The following is a 22724-nucleotide window of genomic DNA, read 5'->3' as shown; positions in this document are numbered from 1 at the left end:
ATATCCAAGGGTATAACATGTAGAAGTGAGATCATATCCAAGGGTATAACATGTAGAAGTGAGGTGGGAACATCTCCAAAACTGGTTGTCAAAACTGGTCGGCAAAAGCGTGCCTTCCCATCGTTGGTTGTTCTTGTCCAGGATAAGTTTCATTTTGCTGCCCGTCTCGCTCCAGACCGCTTTGTGAGGATTTGGGTTTCACTTATTTAGATTTGAGACAGACAGACACTCATATTTTAGTTTCATTCGGCACACACACAAACAGCAGTTTCAAGCAAGAACATATCACATGAATCAATCCACACCCCACAACGTCACTTTAATCCACTAGACTCTATGACACTCTACTCCTCGTCACTATGCCATGCCACTCCACAACTCCAATCTAGGACACTCCACGCCATGCCACTGCACAACACTCTACTCCATGCATCTTCACTCTACTCAAAGCCACTCCACAAAACTCTACCCTCCGACACTCCACTGTATGACGTTCACTTTCAGCCATGCTGGTGTGCGACATAGCTAAAACATATGGGCAAAACCAATAGCTCTTGCAGAGGCTAGAGCCATTGGCTTTGCCAATGCTAATTTTACATATAAAGGAACCACTAATGGAAGACAGTGGTTGAGTACTGATGTTAAAAAGCTTTGCTGATATTAAAAGACAGTCGTGAATCATTCAAAGAGGCTGGGATGGTTTTTAATCTACATTTAGCTGTCAAGAAAAGATGAAAACTGTAGGTGCGTCTTTCCATCGGAGTCAACTTCCAGAAGAATCACATCGAAGATTGCGCTCATCTTCTTCAGTAGCCAAGACTAAAGTTGTTACTGTCACTCTTCTTACATACCAAGGGAGTGCTTGTAGAGCAAGTAGTAACATTGTTCAGTAAAGCATCAAACCCTGTCCCAGAAGAGTGTGGCCTCATCTGCACCTCCAATTCAAACTAGACAAAGTGCAGGAGAATTGTATTATACTAGTGTGGAACAACAAGGAGAAGGAAGAAGGGTGAAGGGAGAAGAAGAAATTTGTAAAGCGCATGGTTACTCCATCTCCGCGAGTCCCCGCGCAGGGTGAGAAGAAATGACATAGCCAGAATTTAGGACCACTTCATGCTAGCCGGAGAACAGATATGTCTTTAGCAGCTTTCGAAATTTCGCTTCAGAGCGTTCCAACTTCAGTTTTTGCAGGAGCTTATTCCAGTTCAGAGCAGCCTGGAACCTGAAAGAACGACCCCCCATTCTGGCCTTTTTAGGTCTCGGCTAGAAGCGCGCAAAGCGCATTCTCGCCGAGAACTATAGTCGTCGGCTCAGCCGACCAGAAGCGAAAGTGGAGATAAGAGATGGGCACGCGCAGCAGGATTTGGACACATGCTTGAACACGCGCTTGCTGTGCCCATCTCCAGTCTTCACTTTCGCTCGTTGGAAGCCTCCAGTTGCTCGCATCACTAAGACCGCCTCCCCAGCCTCCCCCTGCTTTCTCACGCGCACACAGACACACACAGAGAGACACACACGCACACACACACACACAGACACACACCACACACCACACTCCCCCCCCACTTCGCCCCCCCCCCCGCCGCCGCCCCGCCGCTCGTTTTATCATTACTTGTCCCCATAACTTTAGTGCAAACAATTTTGCTTCGAAAGGGAAATGGAAAATGTTGAATGCGGGCGATGTTTTAGCTGCCATGGACGCCCTGGTATAGTATGGGATACAGCCATTGAGACGATACAGCCAAACACCTCCTGATTTGCTCCTTCGCCAAGTGACCGAAAAACATCATGTGGCCCTAAACAAAACTTTGAATAATAAATACCCTTTGGCGAGAAAGGAAGTATTCTGCATTACGAGGACGACAAACTGGCGCCTAGGATACACACTGCATTACAAGTAAGTACGGCAACACGTTGCGTGTTCCTCACACACTACAGCTGGCCGCGCTCCCATGGGAGGGGGTGCTGTGCCCAGTGGCGGCATGCAACGCGATGCCACCACACCCCATGCCAAGGGCGGTGAAAACCCCAAGAGACTCCCACATCTCAGAGATATTAGCAGACCTTGGGCTTAATTGGGGGTTCGTGGGGGCTCGGAACGATGGAGGCCACCGTCTGGTACGCCCCTCACTGTGGCTCTACAGCATTAGGTGCCTTTTACAGGAGCTGAAATCTGCTCTAGAGCAGAAATGGCAGGACTACCCCCCTCCTAACTCCCCTCCCCCCCATCAATCATTTATAGCCGAGCTCTCGGCCACGGGCTCTCACGGGGCTTCCGCTAACAGAGCCCCTGAGGAGATGGAATTCCAGCGGTTTGTGACCCCGTTAAAAGAATCTCTGGAAGGTAACCTGGTTCTCGTGCTGTTGGCTTTTTTTAATGATGTGACTTGGTAGCAACATAATGTCATTCTGAGAGAGAGTAGATACATTTTGGAAAGTGATGTTAAACAAAACAGTTGGACACTCTTAAGCTGGTAATCACTGAAAGCGTTGCAAGTTTACTTATTGAAGGTTTGTTCTACAACTTCTGGCCTAGCTTGGTTAATTCATGGATTTGGGAGCCTGAAAGTGGGAGAAGCTTGTTTTTTACAGGGGCCGTTTGTGTCAGCCCGCTCGAACGCCGCAGCACCTGCTTTGTGTCTGGATTCCCTGCACAAACAGCCGGCCGATGTACTCCCCTCACCCCCCCCCCCCCCCCTTCAGCTGCTTTACATGTTAAAACCGACCTGGTTTGGGCCACTTTTCTGGCCATCTGACCCATGAGCAGGTTGGTGCCCGGGTCTGTTTTCTGTCCCACCCATTTACTGTTTCTTCACAGATATCAGCCACCCAACAGCCTCCGATTGACCCGGTCCCAGCTCAGCTGGGCTCAGTGGGCACTTATGCCATGCATCCTGAGGTCAAACTTAAGTCGCGGGCCCTGAGCTTGTACTTATGGCAGGGGTCCCTAGCTTGCACCTATGCGATGGGTCCTGCCATAAACTAATAGCACTGATATAAACAAACCTAACATGCGACTGCTCCTGCCCCAGCCCCGCCAGCCTCTCAGACAACGGCTCACCCAAGATGAGACCTCCTGCACCCCAGCCCCTCCAGCCTTTCATAGATGCCAGCTCCATCCCGTACGGCCTTTCAGAGAAACTCCTCTGTTCAGGTCCTTTTAGAGACGCTCTCTCTGCACCAACCCTCTCGCCCTTTCAGAATTGCATAAATGGCGAAAACTCCCGTAGTTCCCCACAGCCTGGTCCCGGAAACACCTGGCTAAGATAAACCCTCATGGGTGGACCATGGACTGGCAGGGACTAAACGCAACACCATGCAGGGAAATTCAGAATCTCCCGGGGAGTTTAATCTGTAAACCGAGAGGTGGGCGGGGCAGCTTAGCCTTCGCTTTCACTCTGCAGCAGGGCAGGTTCAGTGCCTACTGCTGCCAAGTCTGTGCGCCGCAGGACCCGAGGCCCAGAGACCTCACACACGCCAGCCAGGGTACGGTGCAGGGTAGAAAACCCCAAGCAGGGGACGCTCCCGACCACTGGAGTATAGCTAACGCTGGCCCCCACCCTTGTGGCTTCAACGCGCTCTTATTATCATTGCCTTAACGGTCGATGAAAAGGCGTTGTTGCTACTGGAACCTGTGACCCGTATGCAGCAGGCGCATGAACCCGTTCGGCTACACCTGCTGCTGTCAGGCTCTCTGCAGCAGAGGATTAACACACGGAGTCACCCCTCGAACTAGGATCTGAACCCCGACTTTCAAGTTACGCAGTGATGGTCACAGTAGGTGCATTGCCCCTCCCACCTATCTAGAAGAGGTGCGTTTTTGGTATATGATCTTTTTTTAAGTTTAAACGCTTGTTAAGGGAAAGTATTGAGCAGCATAGAGCCAGAGATCTGTAACCAGTAATAGTATTACCTTTAACAATAGCAATGAAGACACATATGGTGAGTACGAAATGCCATAAGAGAGAACTAGCCAATAATAATGTGACCGACACAAAATCGAATACATAATACATGCTTATTTTTGGGAGATTTTGAGTGAATAAAAAAGAAGGGTAAGGTTATATAGAAGTGGAAAAGTATCACGGATACCAGAGTATTGATTAACCAAAGGCGATCAGCAAGAGCTACCATACAACTTCTGTATAAATAACGAGATATCAATACGTAAACATAACTATTATAGCAATGTATAAGTGTAGCAGTTAATTCAGATATGTCACGGGGGCTGAAAAGTGTCGAATCTTATTGTCCCTCAGTAGTACAGGGCACATGGTTGGCTTTGGCAGGGGTTTAAGTGGGATGAAAAACCTTGGGGGTCTCTCAAAGGGGCGTGGTCAATGTAATTAAGGGTGCGCCTTAAAACACGTAAGCTAAAAAAACGTGTTTAGCACAGTGTGTCGCCGGACTTGTATTTTGCTGTTCCTGTTATTGTGTCCAGGTATATGATACAACAAGTCACTTCATACCTACAAGTCAGAACTAATGGCTTTGTCAATGGTTGTTAGTTGCATAAGATAAATAAGCAGCAACTATGGATGGTATATACTATTGAAAAAGCTTCCACTTAAAGCCCTGGTGACACCACGACAATGTTGCTGCTCCTGAGTTTCAAAAAGAGAAGGCAAATCCAGAGAGAATATGACTATCTTTAAAGGACTTCCCTTCCCCTATAACGCTCACCACGCGTACATCAATGTGCCTGCAGTCACTGAAGTCTAGAATGCAATAGGTCTCACATTTACATGAGTTTAAACTATTGGCAATGTAAATAACAATGCCCTTTATTTATGTTTTAGAAACGGAAACAAAAATAAAAGGCATTGTCATTTACAATGTCAATAGCTCAAACTCACGTAAATGCGAGCCCTATTGCATTGCAAATGCTGGTTTACTTTAGGGATTACCAACAGCCCCGTCCCACTTGATCTAAGAGACCTCCTAGGCACATACCTGGTGACCAGGTCGCTCAGGTAGGCAGGGCCAGTGTTCTGAGATATACGGTGGGAAATGCATAAGGCCTTAAACATAACTCTTTCCCTAACTGGGAGCCAGTGCAGTGAGTCCAGGGCTTTTTTTTGAAGCTGCTCTCCTAGGCTGCATAAGAACCAGCCTTGCGGCCGCATTCTGCAAGACTTGTAGTCTACCAAGACCCTTAGCTGTGGCCCCAAGATATAAGATGTTACCATAGTCAAGGCGCAAAGTAATTAAAACATGCACCATCGTCTTCCTAGCCCCTAGCGGTAGGAGGTCCAATGTTTTACTGAGTTTTTTTAGTACTCCGAAACATTTCCTGACTACCCGCCTAATATGTCCATCATATGAAAGAGTAGAGTCCATCCATATACCCAGATTTTTTGCCTCAGTGCAGGGTATGGGGGTGAAGCCCAGACTCTGAGGCCACCATTCTGACGTCCAGCTTGATGAATCACCTCCCACCACCATCACCTCGGTCTTGCTGCCATTCAGCTTCAGGCAGTTCTTATCCATCCAGGAGGCCAGATCCTGCATGCAGGCCTTGAAATTGGAGGCAGCAATCTCCGGTGCGTGGGATAAGGAGATCACCAGCTGGGTATAGTCAGCATAAGATACCACCTCTACTCCAAAACCCTGAACTAATTCCGCCAGAGGAGACATGTACAGGTTAAACAGGGTGGGACTAAGGGCAGAGCCCTGAGTAACTCCCTGATCCAGTTTAAAATCCTTGGAGTAGTATACTCCGTGTCTAACCTGAAAGCTGCGATCAACTAGAAAAGATTTCAGCCATTTCAGGGCAGGGCCCGAGATGCCTCCTTTGTTCAGACACTGTAGGAAGGTGTAATGGGCTACAGTGTCGAAGGCAGCACTAAGGTCAAGCATAATTAAGGCCATGGTATGCCCCGCATCAGCCCCCTGTCTGATGGTTTCCATGGCACGCAACAGGGCGGTTTCTGTAGAATGCCCTGCCCGAAAGCCAGATTGTGATGGATGGAGGAGATTAGCATCTTCCAGATGCGTCATCAGTTGGCGATTAGCCACCTTCTCCGCCACTTTTGCCAAAAATGGCAAAAGCGAGATGGGGTGCAGATTCTCTAGTTTATCGTGACTGATATTTGGCTTCTTCCTGACCGGGAGAACTATGGCTCGTTTCCAGTTCCCTGGCAGTGTGCGTCTACTGAACGAGACATCTAACACATGACTAATAAAAGGCTCCAGGGTATCCCAGCTTTTCCCCAGTGTGCCAGCACAATATGAAATATAGCAGGGAAAACAGGTTTTATGCAAATTATGTCAGCCCAACGTGTAGCATCCATAATAGATGTATGTTTTTTGGGAAAGTAAGTACAGTTAATACACAGTAATAAAGAAAATAAGAAAGAAAGGTACTTACGTTAGGTCAGCATCTTTGGAGGAGAGAAAGATCCATTCCTCATCCGGCCGACCTTCCCCCTCAGCCACCACTGTCTCTATGGCTTTTCCCACCAGCCCAGATCCACCAGTCACAAGAATGCGCTTGGACTTCACTTCTGTGGTGGCAGCCATGACTATCAAAAAATAGTACAGTTCAATTACCTTTCCACAAACTGTGCACATGAATCTAAAAATCATACAAGATTTTACAGCTGGTGCAAAGCAATTTAGCATTTCTTGGGTCAAATCCTACCAGACAGCCCAGCTGTCTAGTTTCCCAACAACATCTTGGGACCATTCTGAAAGCTTCAATGGGAATGTCTCCCACCCATTGCTAAAGTTCGCTTTAAAGATTTTTAACTTACATTTTCTTGCTTTCCATTTGCTAGCTTCATATGTTTTAGGATGTCCAGCTCAAGTTAGTCCCTCCCATAGAGCATAGTCTATTTACCGTATTCTTCCACGGTTCGCTATCTGTAAACAGGCCTTTAAATCTTGTTTTTATCTGGTTACATTTGCTGTACATTCAAAGACGGAGGTCAAACTTTTTTTCCTCAGACTTCAAAGCGAGAGGATTTATGTAACAATCCTCCTGGATACTCATGTGAGAACAGAGGCTGTAGGATGTTATTTTTTCCAGCACACAACAAAATGTAAAGGTCTGTAAATGAAGTGAGCAAGTATTTCAGAATACATCAGATTTAGGAAAGCAAAAATGAAGCACTTCTTTTGTAATTCTAAAGTCTGGCAGAAGCAAATATTTCAATATGATCAAAACAAATCAATACACTTGATGATGCCGTTTTCATACATTATCGTTTGTGTGCTGTATCGTTTTATCAGTAAAGCTGCATGTCTGTACAAATGTAATGGTCATTTCAATTCGAAATATGTTGTCTGTAATGGCAGCGCGCCACCAAACCATGCATACTCCAATGTACCTCAGTTTACTCTACAGCACTCTAGTCCACGACACACACTACTCCCATCTGCGCTCTTCCACTCCATGCTATGCCACTCTACTCCATTCTACGCCTGCCACTCCATGCTATGCCGCTCTACTCCATTCTACGCCTGCCACTCCATGCTAAGCCACTCTACTCCATTCTACGCCTGCCACTCCATGCTATGCCACTCTACTCCATTCTACGCCTGCCACTCCATGCTATGCCACTCTACTCCATTCTACGCCTGCCACTCCATGCTATGCCACTCTACTCCATTTTATGCCTGCCACTCCATGCTATGCCACTCTACTCCATTGTATGCCTCCCACTCCATGCTATGCCACTCTACTCCATTTTATGTCTGCCACTCCATGCTATGCCACTCTACTCCATTCTACGGCTGCCACTCCATGCTATGCCATTCTACGCCTTCCACTCGACTCCATTTTACGCCTGCCACTCCATGCTATGCCACTCTACTCCATTCTACGCCTGCCACTCCATGCTATGCCACTCTACTCCATTCTACTCCTGCCACTCCATGCTATGCCACTCTACTCCATTTTATGCCTGCCACTCCATGCTATGCCACTCTACTCCATTCTACGCCTGCCACTCCATGCCACGCCACTCCATGCCACGCCACGCCACAACACTCAACTTCACGCAAATGCAACTCTACACCACACTCTACTCCAAGCCACTATTCGCCACGACGCTCTACCTCAATGTACGACACGCCACTCCACAAACCTTTAGCCATGCTGAATAGGAGCCATGCTGGTGTACAAAAAGGCTAAAACACACTGGCAAAGCAAATAGCTCTAGCATATGAGAGAGCTATTGGTTCTGACAATGTTTGCTGTAGGTTTTTTTGGGGAAGGGTGTAACTAGAGAGGTGTTGGAATTTGTTTGGAGGAGGGGGCCGCAGACAGACAGTGCCAACTGGGCTTCAATGTGGTGGTCGTTGCCACTGGGGTCCATCCTACTATGGCTCTACAAAATGGTACAAGTATAACCCTTTCCGCACTTATCTCAAAGTAGAGTGGGTGAGCAGTCACAGGCATCCCAGGGAGGTAGTGTGAATGCAAGAGCTCTAAAATCAACAGTCAACTAACAGACTCAGTAACAAAGATCAGCCCAATGCTCACCTTTTATAGAAAAAGAAAGTACTTTAATTTCAAAGAAGAGCTAAATACTACACAATACAATGGGTACGTCATAAAGGTTTGTAGTAAGTTGTGTTTAAATGTGAGGCACTACACCCCTTCCCAATTCCCGTTCTCCCTCCCCCAGAATAAGATCCTGCTTCCGCATTCCAACACACAAGGGTTTTAGGCAAGGATTAGGCTCAGCTGCACATGTTTCAAATGTTCTCACTAGTTAAAGGAGAAACTCCGTTCAATTACTTTTTATCATTTGGCAAAAAAGACATCAAGCAGGCAGGAACACTTGTCTATGCACATTAACGTTTTATCTTGGGTGCAGACATAACCTCGCATTTTTGCTGCTGGTTGTGGCAGTTCGGGCTGTGCGTCTGATGCAGATCATTCTCCCATAATCACGGCGTTTCCTTTTGCTTTGTTTGGGTCTTAGCAGCAGCAGCCTCGCTCAGTATAATGTGTAGACCTTGTGAGGTTTGCGGCAACACCTGTATTAAACAAGCATTAGAAATGCAATCGGGCTCGGATTTATTTGAGTTTGAGCTAATGGCATTGTAAATGCCAATGTCTTTTCGCCATGTGTTATGGAGTGTGTGCATGTGGTGAGTAGTGGAATTATGTGGGTTGGATTGTAATTTTACCAATGGTGGCATGCTGTGTTTTATATGAATATGTTTAAAAGTAAAGTGTACCATACTGCGATTGTTTGGTGGAAAAGTGCACTGCCGGCTGGAGGTGTGTGTGCCTGGTGGAAGGGTGCACAGATGGCTGATGGTTGTTGGTGTTTGTGCATGGTGAAAGCATTCATTGACGGCTGGGGGTGTGTTGTTCTGTGTTGTTTTCTGTGTACTGGTGAGTGTGTGGCGGTGAGTCTGTGGGGGTGAGCCTGGGGAGTGAGTGTGGTGGTGAGTGTGTTGTGTTGAGTGGTGACGAGTGTGTGGTGTTGAGAGACTGAGGTGTGTGGTTTGTGTGTGCGTTATGTGTGTGTGGTGTATGGGTCTATGGTGTGTGTGTGTGGTATGTGTGTGTGGTATGTGTGTGTGGTGTTTTCTGCACATTCACACACTGCTCACCCGCACACTCCCAATGTCACCCTGCATAGTCACACACTGTTTGTTCTGCACCTGCACTCACCGCCACTCTGCACTCACCGCCACTCTGCACTCACCGCCACTCTGCACTCACCGCCACTCAGATTTCATATTGCCGAATTGTTAATAAGGATGTGAATGTGAACTAATAATAATGATAAGGTATAAAACGCATAGTCAAGCAAACACATTGGCACCAAGGGCATGCTAATACCTCACGAACACAACTAGAAAAGTTTACTTTCAGGAAATTGTGCTAAGAGGCCAACGGAGGAGTTGGTTGTGTTACACAAAAGTACCAAGGACATCTGGTTTGTTAACATTAGCAGAGCCCGAGAGCGCACCATGGCATAATATTAATCGCTAACAGTTATCTCTTTTTTAACTAAAACACGCGAACGCACCCGAGCTTCTCATTGCTTGAAATTCGTAATGTAGACGCGCGCCCGACAAACGCACTGCTCACTTGTGAACGCGCGCACACCATCTGGAATGCATTACACGGGCACCCAGACAGCTCCTAATTAAAAATAATGGATTGCAGTGCGCGAAACCGCACAGAATATGCCAAAAATGGCGGACCAAAAATAAATAGCCCTATCGCATCCAGACTATTAAAAACACACCACCGCGACGACCAATCACCATTCAGATAATAAAAAAACACACTGAAAATGCACGAGCAAAGAAAAATTTATCCAGCACGAACGGAATGTTTCTGGCCCGAACCCTAAAGAAACCTTTTTTTTTTTTCTTTAACAATAGGAGCTCGGAGCTCCGCCCCACTTCGTGGTGACGTAGGCCGAGCCCTAAAAATGACAGCCCTTCAGGTTGGGTGCAGACAGAAGTCAGATTTTGCAGTTGTGGCAATCCCCCCACCCCAACACATTTTTTATCAAAAAAGGCGATGTGGATTCACTGCCAAGGGTTCAGAATGGGTTTACATTGGTTCTTTTAAGTCATTTTCAGGCTGCTCCCAAGGCGTAGCCTCTGTGCAAGGTGATGGTTCTCAAAGCTGGTAGCGATGGAGTGGGCTCCAAGCTGTGAAAAAGTAAAAGTCAGGATCCCAGTTTTACATGCAAAAAGACACTTTGGGCAAGGGTACAACCCTATTTACCATGGAGGGGATATTTATGTCCCAACAGGGTGCACCAGTATACATTATCCTCTACTGATCATTACCGTATTGTAGTAACATTCATATAGAGCTTAATACCCCAGATGACTAAAGGAGGAACAAAAAATTTGGGTGATGCAGTATGCTGGTAGCCTAGAAAGATACATAATATTAGTCAAAATATTCCTATCAGTGTCTGAAAATCCTGACACCATCTGCCAAGGGCAGCACTACAAATATTATGAGAAGGTAGAGATGCTTACCATCACATTAAGACAAGCTGCTTCTAAATTGATGATCTGGTGGGGAATATCTTGTAACAGTACAATATTCAGGTAAAATAGGTTACATTTTTTTCTAAAATAATGCTCTAATTAAGTTTAAGCTGACGCAATACCACATATTTATATTGTTGGCCATGACTAAGCAAGCCAATCCATCCATCAAAATGACAGAGTAGCAGCTCTTACATTGGTGGCAGTTAGTGTCCTTGGCTGTGTGGATGCAAGACTTGAAAACGGGTACACATCCAATTAGTTACTTTTATGCATACTAATATAATAAAGAGAGAGCCCAAACCTTTGAGGCGGGTAATCTCAGGAACCACAGCACCAATCACAACACCCAATACAGCGTTGGAAAGGGCAGTTGCAGCAGAAGGACATAGGCTATGCAGACGCCCACCATATACATTTAAAAGGTAAAAGAACCGTGCCAGAAAAGTAGTCCATTGTGGGCGTGTCTGCGTTATGCTGTGGGCGTGTGCTGGGGGCGTGACAAACGCTGGGGGCGTGTTGTACATTCCGCCCTTCATGCCATGTCTCATATCGTGTGCTAATCCCACCCTGCTCCCTTTAAATACCCCTGCACCCCATAATTATAACCCACCCTTACTCCTTAACATACCCCAACACCCTTAAACACTAACCCCTATACCCATACTTACCTTATCCAGACATTTAAAAAAAACATGCTTTTACCATTCATGCATTTACTACAAATTTCGTTGTAATGTATGCGTGGTAAAAGCATATAAAATGTAATGCCATGCGCTATATTGGCATTGCGGAGTCATGGTACTTTCGTAATGAAAGTATGCGGAGTGATGGTATGCGGAGAGAAAGTTGCGGAATAATGGGTGTTTGCCATCCCCCGGTAAGTACATTGGTGGCACGGCGGCCCACATCTCCGCAACATACTCATATTTTTTCACCACTCATTTGAAAAATGCACAGGTCTCTCTCAAGACACACCTCCCGCCACAAGTTTTAGAATTGCGAACTTTAGAGCTGGGGAGCTACGTTCGAATCGCATCAGCTCAACATCCTGTGATTCCAGGCAAATCGCCTTGTCTCCCCGTGCCTACCACAAATGAATGTGTTCTTTTGTAATGTAACTTGTGCTCATGCCATGTTGTCGAATTCGCGCTATATAATAATTGCAAGGAAAAATAAAGTAGAGAAACTCAAGTTCACACTACTGAACGCGCACTCTTAAGTGCATCAGCAGTGCACTGTGAATCGGAGCGTTTCACAGGACTGTCACAGATAAGAAATGCTATCAAAACGAAATCCTAGAAAACAACATACTAATGGCCGGTAGCAATTTATACCTGGACAACGTCGGGACGGGCTGCTAGTTTATTATAAAATACAACACATACTCCAAAGTGCTGTTAAAATAGCAAAACAAAAAAGCCACACACGACAAAGTAGCAGCACACTAATGCAGAATTAGCCAAAACAGGTTAACAGAAACACCAGGGTTTCAGATTTTTCTGACACAAACACGATTTTGCATCCTATGAAGCGGATTAGGCTAAAACAAACCACCATGAAAGAGTTCTTCGCTAAAAAAATCAATTCGGCTGACAACTCGGCCAGAACCCTCTTTCAGATTGTGAAAGATTTCACTAAGCCTATGGCTCTCTCCCGCCCCTCCTTATTTAGCCAAAAACTGTGATGACCTTTCCCACTTTTTTCACCATAAAATTTTGGATATCTTTACTTCATTTTCTCCCCCTTCAAGGCATAACGAGGCAGTGCCCACTCCGTCCCCTTCTGCGGCCAGGACCACCTCATTTGTTGCATTTGAACCCATTGTTAAAGATTCAGTCTCACACAGGATGCAAAAATGCAAATCAGGCTCCCCTATTGATCCTGTCCCAGCACTTATATTCACGCAGATATGTCCACTTATCATCTCCCCCCTAGTTTCTATTTAGAACAATTCTCTTTCCTCTGGTATTTTTCCCTCTGTTTGGAAGCAAGCAATGCTTGTCCCCATACTGAAGAAAGTGGACGCGAACCCAGCCATACTCAGCAACCACCGCCCTATTTCCCTCCTACCCAAACCTGCTAAGATTCTGGAAAAGTTGGTACAGGAGCAGCTGGCCGTCTACCTGGAATCTAATTCCTTATTGCTTGATTCACAATCTGGATTTAGACCCGGGTACAGTACCGAGACGGCCCTCTTGGAAGTATCGGAGACCATAAGAGAAAGCGTGGACAGAGAAGATGGCTACCTCGTCTCTGTCCACGCTTTCTCTTATGGTCTCCGATACTTCCAAGAGGGCCGTCTCGGTACTGTACCCGGATCTAAATCCAGATTGTGAATCCAGATTGGTTCTCCTCGATCTGTCCGCGGCATTTGACACCGTGACCCACTCAATTCTACTGAATAGACTTTATGACCTAGGCGTTCAGGGCATCCCACTGGCATGGATAGAATCCTTTCTAACAGGCTGAACGCAACAGGTATGGTGTTGTCCCTTCCTGTCAAAAAATAAGATGCCCCTCGAGTGTGGTGTCCCACAGGGTTCGGCACTCAGCCCTCTGTTTTTTAATGTCTACATGTCACCACTGGCGAAGGTTGTTGAGAGCTGCGGTGTCAGAGTGGTCTCTTATGCTGATGATACTCAGCTTATTCTCTCCTTTAGAGACCACTCGGACACTGGGCTCGACAATTTTAAATCCTGTCTCATCAAGATAGTGGATTGGATGACATCTAATACATTAAAACTGAATACAGATAAGACTGAGGTGCTATTTTTTTTATTTAAAAACATCTCTACCCGCGTCGGTATGGTGGCCGACTGAGCTTAATCCACCACCTATCCCCGCCCACTCGGCCCGGAACCTTGGATTTTATTTTGATAATGAACTGTCATGCAAAATTCAAATCCAAAAGGTCACATCTGCTTGTTTTGGAAAACTAAAAATGATTTAAAAAATCTCCCCTTACCTTTCTAAGGAGTCGATGAGGACGGTTGTGCACGCCCTCATCACTTCACATCTGGATTATGCCAATAGTTTGTATGTAGGGGCTCCTGCATACCTATGCCACCGACTACAAGTCATTCAGAATGCGGCGGCTAGATTGATTTGTCATGTCCCCTATCGGCATTCCATCTCCCCTTACCTGAAGAAGTTACACTGGCTTCAAATCACCTACCGCATACAGTTCAAAGCCCTGGTCCTAGCCTTCAGAGCGCTCAATGCCCTCGGGCCACGCTATCTTAGAGATAGACTGAAGCAGGTACACTCTGTCCGCTCTTTAAGATCCAACCACCTCCGTCTCATACTACCTCCCCGTTTTCATCGTTCAAGAAGAGGTGGTAGAGCTTTTGCTGTAGTCACCGCCAAGCTGTGGAATTCTCTACTGCTTGACCTTAGACTTATCGAATCAGAATGTCTGTTTAGATCCAAGCTAAAAACATACCTGTTCTCACGCTGCTAGTTGTCCAATCCCTGCTGTCTCTGTTCTCAGCGGCGGGACACCCCCGGCGGGGGTAGCCGTGCGCTTTATCAAATTCCATAATAATAATAATAATTAGGCAGGTCATTTCAAAGTTTAGGGACAGGTGTCTTAAGGATCTAACCACAGCATGCAATGTTCTAACAAAGGGGTTTTTAATGAGGGTGCACAGTGGATTTTTGTCTTCAATTTTTTAAAGGTAAGATTTATCCATGCCACAGAAGATTCTGTGCATTAAATGGGGTGTCTTAAATCACATTTACCTGTTGCCAGTGAAGCCTCTGTCTTGTTCTGAGTCACTGTTGGGATCGAGCAAGGCCTGCCTTCATGGTTCTTGAGAGCATACACCCCTCACTCAAGTTATCCAAACCAAGCTACAGTATTGTAACCCCACCTCAATGCATATGACCTCACACATGCAACAATCATGCATGTGTGTGTGTGCTGTTGCCTATCTGTATTGCATTGGCTTAATCTCTCTCAGTCTCTGAGCAGGAATTTCCCATAGGTTCACTGATGATCTTGGACAGCACAAACTCCGCTGTAAACAGGCGGAACGACTTTGGAGGAGAGACTATAGGGAGGCAGATAAGGTAGCATATAAAGCGACCTTGCAGGAATACAAGATTCAGCTGAAGAAGGCCAAGGCTCAATTTTTGGCAGACATGTTGGCCAAGGCCCCTAACAAATCGCATTAGAAAAGGGGGTGGTGATGAACAGTGTCTGAATTAAGCAGACCACTCTTACCCAGTCCAAAGATCAGGGCTTGATCCATCACCGTTATTTATCTCACTGCCCCATCCCAGCTCAGAACCTGGCTATATGCAAATCAGTCTGTCCCTGGCCCAATGCATCATGGGAACAGGGCAGACTAAACTACCAAGCCAATTCTTCACCAGAAAGGAGACAAGCTACCGGGGACCGGTTTCTGGCATTTCAGCCGTCTTCGGCCCGGCTTGCTTGAATCCTGATGGAGCAGTGAGAAAGGGACTCATGTCTGAGTATACCCTGCCACACCTATAGTGGCCAAAAACGATTTAGAAAAGGGGGTGGTGATGAACAGAATGTCTGAATTAAGCAGACCACTCTTACCCAGTCCAAAGATCAGGGCTTGATCCATCACCGTTATTTATCTCACTGCCCCATCCCAGCTCAGAACCTGGCTATATGCAAATCAGTCTGTCCCTGGCCCAGTGCATCATGGGAACAGAGCAGACTAAACTACCAAGCCAATTCTTCACCAGAAAGGAGACAAGCTACCGGGGACCGGTTTCTGGCATTTCAGCCGTCTTCGGCCCGGCTTGCTTGAATCCTGATGGAGCAGTGAGAAAGGGACTCATGTCTGAGTATACCCTGCCACACCTATAGTGGCCAAAAACGATTTAGAAAAGGGGGTGGTGATGAACAGAGTGTCTGAATTAAGCAGACCACTCTTACCCAGTCCAAAGATCAGGGCTTGATCCATCACCGTTATTTATCTCAACAAATCGCAGGCATTGTTTAAAGTGGTCGACAATCTAGCCAATCCATCTTGTACTGCTCCGGCTATCCGGGTCTCCCAGAAATTGTGTGACGCTGTGGCCTCTGCGTTTGAGGAGAAGATTAAGAAAATTCTGAGCGGACTTCAGATCTCCGGTCAGCCTACATCTTCTTTGCCCCCCCTCGCAGAACCTCCTCCCGCGGAGACCCAGTTGTCCTGCTTTCCTAGTCCTTCTCTGGAGGAATTCTGCCTTCTGGCGAATGGTGTGTTTCGGGATCACCACTTGATCCTAAGCCCCATAAGATCTGGAAGGCATTTCAAACTGAGCTGTTTCCACTGCTCCACGCCATTTGCTGCCAGTCACTGAGCACAGCAGTAGTTCCAGATAGCTGGAAGAGGGCAATTGTTACACCTTTGCTGAAGAAGGCCTCCTTGGACCCTTCAAGCCCGGCCAATTACAGGGCTATTTCGCTTCTGCCTTTTATAATAAAGGTTGTGGAGAAGTGGGTCACGAAAACCCTAACCAGCTTTCTGGAAAAGAACTCCTGCCTGGATACATCACAGTTCGGCTTCAGGCCGGCTCACGGCACGGAGGCTGCTTTGGTCACCGTGTTGGACGATCTACGAGCGCGTGTCGACATGGGCAAGACAGCATTCTTAGTGCTGCTTGACATGTCGGCTGCGTTTGACACGGTGGACCATGCAGTACTACTGGACCGTCTCCGGAGTACAGGAGTAACTGGCCTGGCCTTGAGATGGATAACATCTTATCTCAGTGATAGACAGCAGGCAGTGGTACTACCACCTTTTCGCTCTGCAATGCAGCAAGTGGATCAGGGTGTCCCCCAGGGGTCGGCGATCAGCCCGATCCTGTTTAATCTGTACTTGGGACCTCTGGTCACCCTGATAAAGTCATTCGGCATATCTGTCATCAATTATGCTGATGACACTCAATTGATTTTTTCATTTGAGGGTACCAGGGCAATATCGAGAGACACCTTCCACTGCTGCATGGCGGCTACAGCAGAGTGGCTGCGAGCCAACTCGCTTCAATTTAATGGATCCAAAACGGAGGTTCTCCATTGCTCCCTAGACCGTACCCCTCGTCCGCTTCCGGACGATTTTTGGCCTACATCTATTCCAGGTACGGTAGAGGCTGCTGAGTCGGCCCGTAATTTGGGAGTTCTGTTTGAATCCAATCTGCAGCTTGATGCCTCTGTAAATTGAACTATAGCGGGCTGTATAGGCTTACTTCGTGCCCTACGTAAGATCTTACCGCTTCTTCCCAAGGAGGCAAGGACAGAGGTAGTGCGCAGTTCTATTCTTAGTCGATTAGACTACTGCAATGCACTACTTCTGGGAGCACCAAAAACTTTGATTCTAAAGCTTCAGAGGATCCAAAATATGGTGGCTAAATTGGCTCTATCCCGTCCTCGATCTGCCTCTTCCTCTGGCGCATTAGCTGACCTCCATTGGTTACCCATCCAAGAGAGAATTTCCTTCAAGGCGCTCGGTCTCGTCTTTAAGGCCTTGCACGGACAGGGGCCGATACCATTCCAAAACCTTTTTTCCTGGTACCGCGCTGCTAGGCCCCTAAGATCCTCCTCCGCGTTTCTGGTGACGGTCCCCAGGATCAACAGAGTGAGGATGGGTGGCCGTGCTTTTAGTTTCACGGCTGCCACTCTCTGGAACACCCTCCCGTTGGCGCTGAGGTGTAGACAAGATTTCATCCCTTTTAAAAAGGACCTCAAGACCTTTTTGTTCCCCAGAGCAATGTAATGGTAGCATGCCTGCAGGATAGACGCAGTCTCAGCGCCAGGATACCCTTTGGGTGGCAGCCGCGCTTAACAAGTAAATAAATAATAATAATAATAATAATAATAATAATAGTATATCAGTAAGAGCCATGAAACCCTCGGTTGAACGCGCGCTCTATAAATTCTTGATATGATATGATATCTGTAGAAAAAGGGATGAGACTCGGAGCACGGCTCAGAGGGGAACACTATGTACACCCTCTGCATGAGGGACTCTACTGTTAAGTCACTGTGGTGTAAACGACAGGCAGAGATGGCAGGGACACTAAATTCTGTAACATTTATTTATAAGCTTTATTTTTCATTTTCTAACAAGAAGCTCTACAACATCTACCACCTTTTTTCAATTTGTATGCCACTCTCCTTCAACTAGGTTCCTTACGTAGTCCAGTACGATATAGATGACTCATGTGTGAGCATGTATGTGAATAACAGGAGTGTATTGAGTATGTGTGATTGTGCATGAGGCTAGACCCTCACTTGCTTCTATTCTGAATGCAGCCAAATTCAGAGTTACCTAAGATGGAGAGAGATGAAGAGAGTATAGACATCTTTTTGGAATTTGTGGAGGCCCTTACATATGTCTACAGTGGGACAGACAGCCAAGTGAGGACACAGTGGGACCTTTGAAGTCACAGTACTTACCCATGCCCTATTCTCTGGAAGGACGATCCCGCCTAATGATCAACAGGTAGCGGAGTGGGTCGGCCTACATATTTTTAGCACCCATGTTTACGATCTCTGCTAAGAGGAGACTCCCAGCTCCATCTACCCTCTTCCCTGTTGACACTTTTAGACAAAAACCACGGCTAACACTGTCCACCACGAAATCACAATACTGCTGATCTGCCCCAACACCAGTCACAGAACTAGATCTCTGAAATACACAAAGTCTGTCTGCAACTTGGATATAAAGACCGAACAGTAATTTCTAGTCATTGTGCCAAGATTTCCTGACCAGAGGCCTGGGGCTTCACACCAGAAGAGGCCGGAAAAAGACTTAGAGAGTCAAGGCTGGAGTAGCAACCGCCAACTCATCTTAGCAGATGTAGGACCAATAACCTGTGGAACCTCTGCGAAGATAGGCCACCTGGATCCTGCGCAAGGACAGGGTGGACCAACTGCTTAGGAGATGCTCTGGAGGTGCCCTTCCATGAGAAGACACTGCTACGAAAGTGAGAGCCTGAGAAGGAGCTCGGTGAGACAACTTGAAGATGCCACTTGGAAATTGGGAGAGACCTGCACGGGTGAACGTCGGAGTCCCTAACACATCCCCAGCAGACCTAACCACCCAATCACAAAGATTGTAAGGTGCTGGGTGGAAGGGAACCATGCAGAGCGAGCTCTGATGAAGTCATCTCTAGCATCGCAAAGTATTTAAACACTGGAAGAAGGCGAATGCTATCCGTCTTAATTAGTATCACAAGAAAAGACTTAAAAACCCCTTGAAGAGATTGCCCCTGTAGAAGGGCATCACTGCTGGGCACCGGGGTGGGAACGTAGCTTATTTGGGTAGTGACTAACCGAATGGGCTCAAGGAAGAGCTCAAGACGCAAGGCCACTAAGGCTGCAACGAAGGCTCCTCTTCACTTGTGCTGCGGTTTCTGATCCAGTGGCATATATGAGAGAACACTTTGGCTGGGCCAGGGCTGCAACACCAGCCTCTCGCGGATGTATCAGAAACACCTCACCGGGGCAGTGTCTCGCGCCAACAGGTGGAAGCATGCTTAGCCACAATGCAAAGCGTATAGGCTTTGGGCCAGACAGAAATGTACTGTGTACACATGGTGAGGGAACAGACTACACAAATGTCCTCTGAACGTGCCAATGGAATATCTTAAGATTTATCTTGGCTCGTACACTATGTGCATGACTGGGCCAAGGACAGTGGTGTTCAAACTTTTCTATACCACGTATTCCTTCATATTAAAAGGTAATTAAATAATTACCCTCCCGCTTCATGCTAATAACATTTTTTCAAAAGTTAAATACTTAGTACTGTGTGGAAGATCAAAACAGTGTAGTGTTGGTAGAGGGCACCAGTTCCAATAAATCTACATAAGAACTGCTACTCAGAGGGCTTTTCTATTCAGTGTAAGAAATTGTGGAAAAATACTACAGGCAAGGCCACGTATTTCAACTGAAATAAGGTTTCCAGTTGTCAAAACAATGAGTTAGCTATCCAAAAACTCTGTTCTTTCTAGCTTTTTTTCAATACAGTAAAATAATCAAGGTAAATAAAGCATGCATCACAAGTAATGGGGTCTAGAGAATGCAAGAGGCCTTAGTGATGGAAGGAACAGATCATCCAGGAAATTTCCCTTTCATTTTCTCACAATAACATGTGTAATCTTTATTACATAGCACTGATGCACACTGATACCTTTTGCTAACACATTGGCAACATTCCTACTTTTTTCAGATGTCTCTGCAAAGTGGCTGAAAAAGGTTCCTTTCTTCTTTGCCATATTCTGTGCTCCTTGGAAATCCATTCATTGCCAAGTAAGGGGACCCAGCCCACAATTTGAAGACCACTGCCTCAAAAATACCTTATGCCGAGAAAACTTTATTATACATAGAAGCATACCTCAGTTAAAGAGATCTCTGAAACAACATTCCCTGAGTGAGAAAACTCTCTCAGCCACAAAAGTCTGTCCAGAGAGTATCTGCCCTTTATGGGTTCCAGGTATGGTTAGAGGGACCTCTGCATGTCCTGATGAAGAAGGGCTCATTCATTGGGAAGAATGTCACAAGACGCTTGATAGATTGATTGAGCAGAGAAAGGACACGAGTTATCAAATCCAACTATACTAAAGGAGAAAAGCTTTAGACACAGGACAAACAACAAATAGGGAGGAAAGCCATGAAATAAGAAGCAAGGAAAGGAGACAGACAAGAAAACCATCCAATCAAAAGCAAGTGACTGACCTAGAGCTCGTGATATATGCATATATATTTTAAAATATTAGACACAGTAGGTCTTAAATAACATCCAGCTAAAGAGGTCTGCAGGAGAGCCGGAAAAAGCAGTGAAACACCCACATAACCACCTCTGAAGCAGACTGAACCGAGCTAAAATCCAAGCAGGACTGATGTTGCTAGTTTTCCATGTCACTAGTTTAAAATAACCAGAAAGCAATGGCTAAAACAGTCAATACAGCATATAAAAGTATGCGGTTTATAAACAGGTTTTAACAAGTGCAGCAGTCCAGGAAACATCGGCTTATCAATGTTCTATGGTGAACTATTTTGATTCACAATTCTTTTAAAGTCTTATCACTGGACAGACCGCAGAAGACTCCACCTGAGTACTGGATCACCCGACATGCAAGTGACTTGTGCACAGTCAATTCCTGCAGTGCTGCTACTGGGTGGGAAAAAAAAAGTCTGTGTTGAAATCTCATAAGCTACTTCTCCAGGGACCAGGTAGACTAGCTCAAGGTGGGTGGATGGACTATTGATCCACCCTGCTGTGACAGCAGGCTCATGTTCTAGGTGTAAAGTAAGAGGGCATTTGTAACTGCTCCATTCTGGAAGAAGAGATCCCCAGAAGCGTTCGGCCATCCTGGAGCTACCATCACCGGGTACGCCTTGTATGCAGGCAGGTTTAAGAACAGGGGGAGGAGGGGGAAGGGGGCGAAGAAGTAAAGAAATATATCTTTGTAGCAGATGAGGACCATGTCCTTTAAGAGACAAGAGGTCCTTGCTTATTGCTAAGGTGTTGGCGGCCTCTGAAGTAAGTCCACATGAGGAAAGTCCCATTACAAGCAGAGAAACATCAATTTCCCTAGCCATAAAAGGAGCGGTCTACAGACAGCTCTGTGTAGTCAGAGTTGTTGTCTCCTTTTCCTTCCCACCCCTTCCCTCCAAATACCACTGTAATGCCAAGCTTTTAGATTGGAAATTGCATGCACTTGAATGACAAAAGGCAACTCGTGTGGTAATCTTCCAGAACGTAGCACGGTTCCAGCAGTTCAGCGCGTGGCCAGAGATAAGCAAAAGCTAAATACTATGGCCAAAGCTATTCACCTGAAGCCTCCTTCAGTAAAACAAAAAAAGGGGGGGGGGGGAGGTATGGAAGGAGGGTGCAGGGTCACCATTATGTAAGTGAGCAGGTCACTGTGGGGCAGGGTCTGTAACAACACAGACCCTAGGTGGCAATTTCTGGTAATTCTCTTGTTTATTCCATGGTACGTGATGCGCTTGTACAGCAGCTATTGAACGTATGAGATGCAATGTTAAGTAACCAACAAAATATTAAAACATTAGGGGCCAGATGTAGGTGGCCATTTACCGACCGGTAAATGGTCATTTGTGATGTAGGGGCCCTATTTTACAGATTCAGTAAATTTACAGAATCGGTAAAATACTGAATCGGTATTTTTACCGAATCGGTAACTTGCAGATGTAGGTGGGACTCTTCTTAGTCCCACAGGCCTTACAGAATCGGTATTTTACCACCCAATCCAATTGGGTGGTAAAATACCGAATCCAGGTGTGCATGCACACCTATGCCATGTGACAGACAGACATGCCCTTTGGGCATGTCTGTGTGCCACATGTCACACGTGCCTGAATTCGGGGTGCTAGAGGGTGTCAAAGTGACACCCCCTGCACCCTTGCAACATTCGGTATTTACCAAATCGGTAAATACCGATTCGGTAATGCCCATTGATTCCTACAGGCTTCGGTAAATACAGATTCTTACAGAATCGGTAATTCAATTACCGATTCTACCTAAATCTCCCCCCTTCTATTTTACCGATTCATAAATACTGAATCAGTAAAATTCAGTATTTATGAAATCGGTAAAACAGAATTACCTACATCTGGCCCTAAATCTTTTGACTAATCCAAAGTAGCACTCTTTTGCAAAATCAGGGTTTCGATAAGGAAACATTTCCAGATGGCCTGCCAGTAACCAGTTTCAAAATATGATCATCAATAGTACCATACAAGTACG

General features: G+C 46.2%; 1 protein-coding gene across 1 annotated transcript in view; it reads right to left on the bottom strand.

The window, feature by feature from the left end:
- GFUS (GDP-L-fucose synthase) overlaps positions 1-22724 on the bottom strand; it is a 128336-nt gene that overhangs the window by 73672 nt on the left and 31940 nt on the right. Inside the window, exon 2 of the mRNA XM_086966341.1 lies at positions 6371-6524. Coding sequence (XP_086822467.1) covers positions 6371-6522 — 152 coding nt within the window. The 5' untranslated portion in view covers positions 6523-6524. The remainder of the gene's footprint in view (positions 1-6370; positions 6525-22724) is intronic.

This window comes from Lissotriton vulgaris, chromosome 4_1 (genome assembly GCF_964263255.1).
Source record: "Lissotriton vulgaris chromosome 4_1, aLisVul1.2, whole genome shotgun sequence".
NCBI lineage: Eukaryota > Metazoa > Chordata > Amphibia > Caudata > Salamandridae > Lissotriton > Lissotriton vulgaris.
The sequence above is the reverse complement of the archived record's forward strand: the minus strand, read 5'-3'. Positions and strand labels throughout refer to the sequence as shown.